Consider the following 11,463-nt stretch of genomic DNA (forward strand, 5'->3'; position numbering starts at 1 on the left):
GCCCTGCCTGCGTGGGGCCCCAGGCCTCAGACCTCTCTCTCCCACAGAGTCGGGCTACGCAGAGCAGCTGTTCCGGTTCTTAGAGGCCACGGCCCAGGAGGAAGGGTTCTTCGGTGAGTGAGTCCCGAGCAGCCAGCCCAGGCCCTGGGAGGCGGGGAAGTTTTGCTGGTGGCTGCCGCCCCCTAGTGGACAGCGAAAGCCCAACTCCAGGAAGGCCAGCTGAGGAGTCCAGAGAGGGCCTTTGGGTCCAGCTTGAGCCCTAATCTTCGGTTGTCCCTTCCTTAGACAAGAGCAGGAGAGGAGCTGGGCCCCGGGGCTCCCTTCCGTAGCCTTCACTTCTCTTTCCTCCAGAGTGTGTGGACCCAAATCTCGCCATCAGTGCCGTCTGGACCTTCAGAGACCTGGGGGTGAGAGGGGCCGGTCTCTCCGCCCTCCTGTCCCCCTGCCTCCCACTCCCATACCCTGAAAGAGCTGCTCAGGGGAGCCTAGCTGTACCCACCCTGGGATTTACCCAGGGTCTCCCACGAATAGGTGTGGTGACAGTAGTTGGAGAAGGTAGGACAGTTTTCCTGCCCCTCTCAGTCTCCCAAACCCCTGGCTCATTCTGCTCCCGGGTGGGGCCCTGGGGGTGTTTTGAGAGGCAGGCAGCGTTTGCCCTCAAACAAACACTGAGGCTTAAGGGGCCACAGGTCTCACTGCAGTTTTCCAGGGGAGGGGCCCAGCCCCCGTGGTGAGCGCTCAGAGCCCTTCTCTGTGGCCCAGGTGCTGCAGCAGACGCCCAGCCCTGCAGGCCCCATGCTCCACCTGTCCCGCACCTTTGCCAGCCGGGACAATCAGGAAAGGCTGGAACAGTTCATCCGGCAGTTCATCTGTGGCTAGAACTACGAGGAGGAGCCGGTGTTGAGACCTCCCAGCCCCAGAACACAACTGCCCTGGAGCCAGAAGGCTGGACTGGGAGGGGCTGCAAACCCCGAGCTGGACTATAAAATCTTTGAGGTCTGACTGTCCCTTGCCATCTCTTGCTTTCTGCATCCTTCGGTGTGATAAACGAGAGGCCTGGATGAGTCCTCTTTTCCCAAGCTCAGCAGTGTCTGTCTGTTTGGTGTGATTGTGTGTATTTATTTGCTCTTTCCTTCCCCACTGTGTGAGAATGCCCTATCTCACTCCTTGAAACAAATCCTAAAGGAAGCCAAAAAGTTTATTGAGGAGGAGAGCACCATCTCCTCCCCGTCTACCTGGAAGGGGAGCTATTCGGGGGCTGGCACTGGGCCGCTCCCTGTGCTGGGCTCAGTGGGAACAGATGCCCCCACCTTGTCCCGCGGTACAGGCCGTCACACCACCTTGTTGACGATGACACCTAGTCCTTCGATCTCACACTGGACTTCGTCGCCCTTCTGCAACAGAGTGGGCCGTGAGGCTGTCTGTCAGTCCTTTGGTGTGGCACATACACAGGCCTGGATTTCTCAAGTCTGAGCCCACCCTGCCAGGCCTTCTTCCTCATTTAGCCAACCTACCTTGAGAAAGACAGGAGGTTTTCTGAATACACCAACACCTGGGGGGGTGCCAGTCAGGATGACGTCCCCTGGGAAAAGAGTGACGAACCTAGGGCAAAAGGGCCAGGTGAGACCAGGGGCCGAGGTGGCTACAGCCTGCCATGGAGCACTCGGTTTAGCCTCCAGGTGGGTGTTTGGGGGCAGGGCTCCACCCCACTTACTGGGAGACCCAGGCTATTAGCTCTTCTGTCTTAAACACCATCTGGTTGGTGTTGCTACTCTGGACCACCTCCCCGTTCACTCGGCAGCAGATCTTTAAGTTGTGTGGATCTGAAATGCAAAAACAACACTTTGGGGTTCTCCCTTCTTTCCCTCAAACCCCTCCCAATAATCAGCTGGAAAATGAAAGCACAGGGAGGCCTTGTGACTCGCCAGGTGAGAGGGCTGTCTGCTGGGCTCCCTGTGCTTGCTCCTGGCGCTCCCTGCCCTGGGACTGTGTGTGGACACTGGCCTCCGCAGGCCTCCCTGTATCCACCACATAGCAGAGTGCCTGCCAGTGGTCCCCTGGGTGGGTGTAGGAGGGGATGTTCCAGACTCTCAAGGGGGAGAGAAAAATGGCTGTTTCTGCCTTAAGAAACAGATCTGTCTACCCACAGCAGAGGCTGACTTGGCATCTATAAAGCAACAGGGTAACAGCACAAGCAGGAGTAGTGAAGACTCCTGCACCTGAAGGCTTACCTGTAATACTGTCCCGAGTAGACAGTACTTTTAACTTTTCGGTGTTTTATACATTCACAAACACCACCCCCGCCCCCACCCCAGGGATCACCATTTAACTTCTCTGATGACTGACTGCACGGGGTGGCGTGAGGCTGAACTGCACGGACACGGCCCTGCCCAGATGGCTGTGCTCTGCTCTCTTAAGCACCGTCTCTCTTCCTGGCTCTCACAGGACCTCACCCAGCCACTGTGTAGGCAGGCAGCAGCAGCTACAAGCAGCAAGGGCACGGTGAAGGTGCAGGGGGCTCTGGAACAGCCGTTTTCTGTGATGCTCAAAGGCCAGCTCTGCTTCTTTCCAACTTAAAGACTCTCCCAGATGGTGGCAGCTGGAGGAAGCCTGACCCACCCATCCTGAGAGCACTGTGCTTCGTCATTCACTTCATGAATGCAGATTCACCACCTCTGCAACTGTGGGTCTCCATGGGGTGAGGGGACAGGGTGAGGCCCACTAGAGAACTCATGGCCCACACTGAGAGATTTGCTCTAATATAACCAACCAACGAAAGGGCAGCTGGGGATAGGGGGCCCACATGGAGCCAAACCCCTCACTCCCATTTCCCAGAAAGCTGCTTTCTCTTCACTGATGTATCTAAGAGCAAGAGGAGTCACCAAGTGGGCTGTCAGAGACCTACCTGCTACACTGTCCTTGGTCACCAAGGCAGGGCCCAGGGGGCAGAAGGTGTCAAAGGTTTTTCCCAGCAGCCACTGCTTTCCATTGCGTCTCATTTGCCAGTCACGAGCACTCACGTCATGTGCCACAGTGAAGCCAGCCACATGGGCCATGGCATCTGCGGCCTATGGGGGGCAGGGGGTTTGGCCAGATTGGAGGTTAAATCATGACACCAACCCCTGTAACAAAGGATCTCAAAGCCTTGGTCCCACGTTAGTGGCCAGAGGTGGTGGATGAGAGGCAAGGCAGGGTCAGGAGCAGGTAGATGCCAACCACCTCCCAATGCCGGGGACAGATGGCACTGCCCTTCCCACCTCACCTTGATGTGCTTGCCCTTCTTTCCAACGACCACGGCCAGCTCCACCTCCCAGTCCACCTCCTGCAGAGCGGGAAACGAGCAGTGAGCTGCCTGCTCTGGGCCCCGCTCCTCTGCCGAGGCGCTACACACCGCCTCAGGGCCAGGGCCCCTTAACGGTGGGGTTGGCTGCCGGCCCCCATCTGTAAGACCTCGAGCCAGAGTGGAGTGAACAGCAGGGGAGGTATCACGTGCAGACCCATCAACTGGGCAGTGGCAGGCAGCACCCCGAGAGGCAGGCAGAGCTCTCCGAGCGGCTGCAGAAGAGCAGCGTTTGTCCGGGTAGGGAGTTTAAGAGTCACTCTTGATACTTCCAGAAAAGGATGAATACCAGGTAACATCAGCTAACCCTACTGTGTGCCAGGCACTACTCTAAATGCTCTAACGCACTAACTCAAATAATAACGAGAAAAAGATCAACATGCCAAAATAAATGTGGGCCAAAGGCCTGAATAAGCAATTCACAAAAAGGAATACATATACATGGCCACAAAAAGGAAAACATGCTCGGCCCTTTCCGTAAACCACAAAGTGCCCTATAAAATAGATAACAATTTAGCCTTTCAAACTGACTGCTCTTTCTAACAGTAACAACCAGAAACACAAAAAAGAACTGGGTTCCTTGGGGAAATGGCTAATTCCAAGTCTGAGACACAGAGTACAAGATGAGCCTGTAATAGCTTGGCCATAGCAAGGAAGTACTCAGAAAGTGATATAGATGGGGGCCATCTTGAAGGCCCTCACTGGCCAAATTGAGACCTTTTGAGTATCAAAAAGAATGTAAATGATAGACTATGACATATTGAATAAAACTAAAAATCAGGAATTTACAGTGATACTAAAGGGACATGGGTTAAAAACAGAAAAAAAAAAAAAGGGAAGCAGTGTTTCTTCAGAGTACCAGCTAATGAAAGTAGACAGACAGAAAAAAATCACCTTTTTCTAACCCTTACTGCAATAATGGATTCAGGTAAGGATGACCAGATGATCCCTGGATGAAAAATTGTGAGGCAATAAGATAGTCACATGGTTTCAATGTCTACCCTGCAGATTGTTTACTAATTACCACAGTGAAACGTACCTTTACAATGGAGAGGTCACACGAGCATCAAGTAAACTAAGGGATCAAACTTCAGGGCCCGACAAGAGTCTCCCAGTGGGATGCAATACAAGTACACACCTGTTGCTACAGACTGAATGTTTGTGTCCCACCCCCCCACCCCCCAATTCATATACTGAAACCTAACCCCCAAGGTGATGGCATTAGGAGGTGAGACCTTTGAGAGGTGATTAGGTCATGAAGGCAGAGCCTCCATGAAGAGGATCAGTGCCCTTATAAAAAGAGATCCCAGAGAGCTCCCTTCTACCACGTGAGGACATAGTGAACAGACAGTCGTCTATGGACCAGGAAGTGGGCCCTCACCAGGCACCAAATCTGTTGGCACCTTGATCTTGGACTTCCTTGACTCCAGAACTGTGAGAATTAAATGCCTTGTGTATGAGCCATCCATTCTGTGGTATTTTGTAATAGCAGCCTGAACAGGTTAAGACACCTGTGTAGAACTTGACAAAAATGTTTAACCTGAATCTAATCATGAGGAACCAACCAGACAAATCCAGAGCGTGAGACATGCTATGAGACAACTTGCCTGGTTTCTTCAAAAAGTGTCATTAAAGATAAAAAAGGGCAGGGGGAAAAATTGCTTGAGATCAGGGGCCGGCAAGCTATGGCCCACAGACCAAATCCTTGCTTGTTTGCTGTCTGTTACCGTAGACAAAATTTTCCTGGAACACAGCCATATTCATTCATTCACGTATCAGCTATGCAGCTTTCATACTTCACAATGGCAAAGCTGACCTGTTGCAAAAGACACTATTTGGCACTCAAAGCCTAATACTTACTAACTGGCCCTTTGAGAAAAAGTCTGTGGATCCCTGTTCTAGATAAAAGGCACTAAAGAGACATAACCAAATACAACGTATGACCTTGATTGATCTTGGACCAAAACCAGAAAACAAAACAGGACCCAAATTAAAAGTCATCTTTGGGGGCAACTGGGAATATTCCCAATTGGACTGCATATTAGATATTACTCATGTTAACTTTCTTAGTTGTGATAATGGTATTATGGTCATGTAGGACATTGTCCTTATTCCTAGGAGATGCATGTTGAAGTTTCTATGAGTGAACTGTCTTAATGTCTATAACTTACTTTCAAAGGTTCTTCCCACTCCCCCTCCAAAAAAAGTGTGTGTGTGCCTGTGGGACACGAGGGAAGGAGAGGAAGAGGGACAGGGGGAGGAAGAGGAAAAGCAAATACGGCAGAATGTTAACAGTGAATCCAGGGGAAGAGTCTGTGGGTAGTCACTGTACTTTTTTTCAACTTTCCTGTAATTTCCAAAATATTCCTAAACTAAAAATTTGAAAGTATTAGTAAGGGTACATACACTACTGGTAGACATATAAATTGCTTTTGCAACTTTTCTTAAGGTCACTTTGGCTGATTTTTGAAACCCTGCCTACACTCTGACAAAGACATTCAAATTCTAAGAGTTTATTCAAAGGAAATAATCACACATTCATGGATGTGCATAGTGTATAATCTTTTCTATAAGGAGTTCACTGCAACACTACTTATAAAGGCTAAAAACTGGAAACAACCTATCTAGCAATATGAGGACTACTGAATAAATTATGGCCATTGATACAATAGGAAACTAAGCAGTAACCTAAAAAATGTCAGGGGAGAGTATTTAATGGCATGAAAAATGTTCTTGCTGGAGACTTAAGTAAATGGTAGGCATATGTACAGTATAAATAGAAACAGGAACAGAAAAACACTGGGAAGATATACAGCAAAACATAAATGTTGCAAGCCCTGGGCAGTGGGAACATGGGTGACTTCTCTTTATGTTTATCTGTATTTTATTAATTTTCTATAATGCAAGTATATTACTTTTGTAATCAGGAAAAGATATAAATTAACTTCTCCCCCCCCCACCCCCGAGAGCAGTCTTATTACTGTATAATCCCCTGGAGTTTCTGTTTAATGCACTACTGAGCAACAGGTGGTTCCTTTAGACTGGAGGCTGAGCACCTGTGTGATGGGTCCCAGTGACTCGGGGGGACGGTGGGGAGGCACCAACCTGGCTCTCAGGAGGGAGGACGACCTCGTCGTAGGGCCCCACGATGGAGCTGGCAAACTTGCTGAAGATGATGGGCTCCTTGGGCACAGGCACGTTCTGCTCTTTGCAGTGGTCCACATAGTTCATGCCCACGCACACCACCTTGTCTGGCCGTGTAACTGGGGCCAGGAATGTCACTTCTGACCGTGGAAGGACTGGCAACTGGGCAGCCAGGGCTCTGCAGAGACCAGAGCAGGAGAGAGGGGCACTCTGGGGAGATCCTGCAGCAGCTACAAGTTTTTAAAGTGTATTTCCTAGATCAACCATCGGAGTCAGCAGGAAAATCAAGCGCAGTTACTGTCCTTTGACATCAGAGCGCTGTTTATATTTATCCAGTGTTGATTTCCTCTCCCCCATTAGGTGATACATGTCCATGTAAGAGAATTCAGAAGGTGCAAATGGGAATAACGGAAAGGTCTCTCTTCGACACCTTCTCCTAGTCACCCTGCTCCAGCCCTGGAGAAAACCACTGTGTCCTACGTAGCTCTTCACAGCCACTCTCTGCATACTCTTCTCCCATCTTTTTTTATGCAAATGATAGCACAATTATATATACCTTTTAAAAATATATATATGTTAGAGATCTCACCATAACAGTATACAGCTTCCTCGTTTTCGTATGGCTGCATATTACTACACAGTAGAGATACACCCAATTCTCTACTGAGGGACACAGAAGTAGTTTCTCATCTTGCGAGAATATGAAAGTAGGGGAAAAATACTGTTACCAACACTGTATGCTGTCAAACATCTGTATTTTTTGTCAGTTAAATATGTGAAAATGACACCTCAAAGTGGTTTTTTGTTTTTGGGTTTTTTTTTTGCCACACCACGCGGCATGCGGGCTCTTAGTTCCCGACCAGGGATCAAACCCTCGCCCCCTGCAATGGAAGCGCGGAGTCTTAACCACTGGACCACTAGGGAAGTCCCCTCAAAGTGGTTTTTAATTTACTGTTCATCAACACCTTCAGACCAGATTCCACAGGACTCCTGGCTTCAGGGAGGCCCCAGCTAACCTAGCCCAAACCCAAGAACCATCTTTAAGAACCTCCTGCAGTCCTCTCTCCTAATGAGCTTCCCAAGATGCCTCTTAGGAACCCAGGTTCCAGCCCCTCAGGCAAGCAGGAACTTAGTGCCCCAGGGAAGGCAGTGTGACAAAGTAGAATTCTGGCTCCACCACCAAGTGTGTGGCCTTGGGATAGTCAATCATCCTCCCTGGGCCTCGGTTTCCCCCTCTGTAAACTGAGGATGTTGTCATAAAAGATTTCTAAGGCTCTTCACTAAGAGAACAGGTGAGAAACGAAGGCTGGGTTGCAAAAGAGGAGGCAGGTGGGAGGAGGGAGGGGGAACGGGGTAGCTGCGGCAGGGCACTGCTGCCTGCTGATTTACCTCTTTGCCACTGAGAGAGCGGCCTCTCCCTGCCCCAGGAACTCTATCATCGTCTTGGGCAGTGTGGGGTCAAAGGCGCTGAGGTTGATGACACCTCCACCATTCCCTGACTCCAGGCCCAGATGAGGTCCCGTCAGGTGGGGTGCCCGGAACTGCACCAACCTCATGTCTCTGGAGGGTTGAAAGGGCCAACGCTGAGCCTGCAGCAGAGCCGTGAGCCACCTTCTTCTACCAGAGACCAGCATCGGAGCCTATGGAGAAAAAGTGGGTCCTAGGGGACGGAGAGAGTCCGAAACCATCACTGGGGTTCCCAAAGCTCCTCAAGCTGCAGCCCAAGTCCTTTTGCCCCATGAGCCATTCTTGGCTCAGCACATGGGAAGTGGTCCAGGTTTTAACTTATTTCACGTGTTTCAAATGAAACATTTCTAGCGAAGCAACTACTTCACGCCAGCCACTGAGCTAGGTCCCAGGGATTCCAGCCTTCCGTCAACCAGTGCTTTCTGAAAGCTCAGGCTGTAGCTGGCACCACTGGGGCACCGGGCAAACAATGTAGGTCAGACACACTCAGCCCTGCCATCCTACCTACAGGGGAGACTGATGTTAACAACGGATGCCGTTAAGTAGGATTCTGCAATTGGGACTGCTGCTGTGTAGATCAAGGGCCCTGTCTTTGTCTAGTTTCTTGAGGAAGTGTGGGCTGGGCTAAGATGAGCAGGGCTAGGAATTAGTTAAGAGTGGGGCCCAGCATGAGCAAGAGATCACAGGTGAAACTGGCTTCACAGCTGCCACAGGTAGTTTTTTAAATGCCAATTTGATCCTGTTACCCTCCTACTTAAAATGCTTTCCACTGCTCACATGACCAAGCCAGAACCCCTTCCAGGCTGTCGCAGCCTTTTAGGAGCAGCCCCCGCTTGCCTCTCCAGGCAGTAATTATTTAGTGGCTCCTGTGCTGGAGTACAGGCTGCCCTAGAAAAGAGGCTGCAGACAGAGGGCAGGGTCTACAGCTGACAGGCATCACAGGGCTGTCTCCCCTCTGGGTTCTGGGGCCACAGCTGTCTCTTTCGCTGCCGAGTCCATAGTGCCTTGCACTGTGCCTGCCACACAGAAGGCTCTCAGCTACTCTCTGTTCAATGATCAAATGCCAGAAGCAGGGGCTGGACTCTTCACTACTTGGGAAAGCTTGGTGATTGTCAGCCTCAGGAGGGGTGGCTGTGCCTTCGCTCCTCAAATCACTTACAAAGTATCAACAAGGCTCAGGTCCCATTTTGAGTTCTAGGCTCCACGCCAAGACAAACCCCATTCTCTTCTTTTGTTTCTGAGTCTGGCCTCCACCCCAACAGTCCCTCCTCTTCATGGTTCCTTGCCTTTAAAAGTAGCCCTTTAGGGATTCCCTGGTGGCGCAGCGGTTAAGAATCCGCCTGCCAATGCAGGGGACACGGGTTCGAGCCCTGGTCCAGGAAGATCCCACATGCCGCGGAGTAACTAAGCCCGTGCGCCACAACTACTGAGCCTGCGCTCTAGGGCCTGCGGGCCACAACTACTTGAGCCCACGTGCCACAACTACTGAAGCCCACGCGCCTAGAGCCTGTGCTCCGCAACAAGAGAAGCCACCGCAACGAGAAGCCCACGCACCGCAACGAAGAGTAGCCCCCGCTTGCCACAACTAGAGAAAGCCAGGGTGCAGCAACGAAGACCCAACGCAGCCAAAAATAAATAAATAAAATAAAAAAATAAAAGTAGCCCTTTATGCTCAAGCACATGGAGGTCATCCCAGACTCCTGGTTCTCTGATGATTCCATCTGCCTTATTCAGTTAAACACTCATTAGATCCAGGTCACTGATCTGATCGCTGTGCTGGCCGATGAGTTTAACCAGAAAACCAGGAGTTTTGAACCTCCCACCCTCCTGTCTTACACAAGCACCAACCATGCCACTGTCAGGGGCTGTTCAAGCTAAAGTGTATGCACTCATATACTCCACACACTAAGATTATTATCCCACTGCATGCCAGGTCTTACTTTGTTTTACCTACAATGGCTGATTTAATTCTCTTGACCACTGTGGACGGTAGGGACTGTTGGTCCCATTTCACAGATGAAAAAACTAAGGCTCAAAGAGGTTAAGGGATTTGCCCAAGTTCCCAAGGACAGGAAAGAACTGGGACTTGAATCCAAGTCCAGGTGACACTGAAGTTCTTGGTTTGGGCTAAAGTGTCCTAGGCATTTGGGGAGTTGGACTCTTTAGCCCAGAGGTGGTGGTGAGAAGTAGGAACCTCCAACAGGAAATCTTCTGGAGGCCCAGCGACACCCTGCATGCCCTGAAAACTTGATCTCCTGCTGGCTACTGCCTCAGGGATAAGGCTGGTCACCTGCTCTCCCAGATAACCGCAGGCCCCACTGACTGCTCTTCCCACATGTCAGGCCCTTGCAGGTTCTCATTCCGCGCCCTCTAGCAATCCCCTCAAGCTGAGCGCCTCATTTTACAGAAGGGGCACTGAGGCTGAAGGAGGTGAAGTCACCTGCCGAGGTACCTGAAAGTGGCCCCGCTGCTCCTGAGGGAACCACTGTGCCGCAGAGCCTGAGCTCAATCCGACTCTGGAAAAGGGTCCCTAAGCAAAGAGGCAGGGACATGGAGCGGCAAAGGCGCAGGCGAGACAAAGGTTTGCACCTGGGACCGCGTCCCACCATCCACTCGCCTGGGCCCCTGTGCCAGTCCCCCACTTTCCCTGTATGCCCAGCTCCGTCCCCTGCACTCAGTGGGCGCCCAAGAGGGCCCGCCCGCCCAGTCCGTGTGGTCGGAGCGGCCGGGCACCAGAGTCCAGTCCTGCCCTCAGCGGGAGGCCCGGAGGAAAGCTGAGGCCCGGTGCACCCCGCCGTCTGGCCTAAACCTAACCTACCTGGCGCCCTGTGCTGTCGGGATACGACTCGCGGGCCCGAGGCCAAGGTCACCGGGCGCCTGAGCGCAGGTACAACGCCCCAGAGACCACAACCAGCCAGAAGTTCTAACGCTGCGACAGGGAACGCCGCGCGGCTCCTGTAAATAAGGCGTCAGCAGAGGCGGGCGCTCCTTGGTGACGTCACGGGACAACGGCCAATAGCAGGGCGTCTAGTTCGGTGCCGGAAGCCAAGTCGCCGAGGGGGTGGGTCCAGCGCCCGAGGGTGGGTAGTCTTTCTCGCGTTCCTGTAGGCCTGTGGGTGCGGGTCTGACGCCGGCGAAGCCAGGCGGATACCCCGGACGCCACATGCTCAAAGGCACTCGCTCTCGGGGCGGCGTGCGCTTGCATGAACCCGAAAGGGGGTGCTTCTTGACATTTTGCGCCCTGGGCGCCTCGCTGGCCTCGCCCGCGTCGGGCCCAGCATCTGGGCCAGGCCCTGCTCTGATGGTTGAGCGAAATGCGTGGAGACCAAATTCTGGCGCGCTGGTTGACAAAGACAGCTCTTTTTGTCTACTGATTGTGCCATATCAGTGAAGAGAGGAGTGGTGATTGCACCAATTTTACATATGGGGAACCTTCGGTCGGAAGTATTTTGCTTAAGATGGCATTCTTAAGCAAAATTACAGCCTTTTACAGCCCTGTCCTCTTATGCACT

The 11,463-nt window shown here is 51.8% G+C and overlaps 2 protein-coding genes across 6 annotated transcripts in view; one reads left to right on the top strand and one right to left on the bottom strand.

Annotated features, from left to right (window-relative positions):
- The window catches only part of GPAT2 (glycerol-3-phosphate acyltransferase 2, mitochondrial), a 32,228-nt gene extending 31,149 nt beyond the window's left edge, over positions 1–1,079 (top strand). The window contains exons 20-22 of the mRNA XM_082357146.1: positions 48–113; positions 352–555; positions 763–1,079. Coding sequence (XP_082213272.1) covers positions 48–113; positions 352–555; positions 763–986 — 494 coding nt within the window. The 3' untranslated portion in view covers positions 987–1,079. The remainder of the gene's footprint in view (positions 1–47; positions 114–351; positions 556–762) is intronic.
- Positions 4–10,933, bottom strand: LOC309611999 (oxaloacetate tautomerase FAHD2A, mitochondrial). 5 transcript variants are annotated; one of them, XM_082357139.1, is made up of 8 exons: positions 10,770–10,933; positions 7,874–8,144; positions 6,446–6,662; positions 3,263–3,322; positions 2,906–3,068; positions 1,715–1,823; positions 1,515–1,602; positions 4–401 (listed from the first exon to the last, which is right to left on the bottom strand). In XM_082357139.1, the coding sequence occupies exons 2-8, from the start codon at positions 8,116–8,118 to the stop codon at positions 333–335; spliced, it is 951 nt and encodes a 316-aa protein (XP_082213265.1). In that variant the 5' UTR covers positions 8,119–8,144; positions 10,770–10,933; the 3' UTR covers positions 4–332. The 5 variants fall into 5 exon arrangements, with proteins under 5 accessions (XP_082213265.1, XP_082213264.1, XP_082213268.1 ...); XM_082357138.1 differs by having other exon boundaries at positions 6–401; positions 7,874–8,124; positions 10,770–10,932; XM_082357142.1 differs by having other exon boundaries at positions 379–401; positions 1,515–1,582; positions 7,874–8,124.
- Between the last annotated feature and the right edge of the window lie 530 nt (positions 10,934–11,463).

The sequence above is a fragment of the Balaenoptera borealis genome (genome assembly GCF_965194805.1).
Source record: "Balaenoptera borealis genome assembly, chromosome: 15".
NCBI classification, from domain to species: Eukaryota; Metazoa; Chordata; class Mammalia; order Artiodactyla; family Balaenopteridae; genus Balaenoptera; species Balaenoptera borealis.

Bases quoted from the DNA above. Each gene is read 5' to 3' on its own strand.
- LOC309611999 (XM_082357139.1), bottom strand. From the start codon at position 8,118: ATGCTGGTCTCTGGTAGAAGAAGGTGGCTCACGGCTCTGCTGCAGGCT. The intron at 3,069-3,262 runs GTGAGGTGGGAA...TGCCCCCCATAG, and splicing joins AGAAGGGCAAGCACATCAAG to GCCGCAGATGCCATGGCCCA. The intron at 1,603-1,714 runs GTAAGTGGGGTG...CTTTTGCCCTAG, and splicing joins CTAATAGCCTGGGTCTCCCA to GTTCGTCACTCTTTTCCCAG.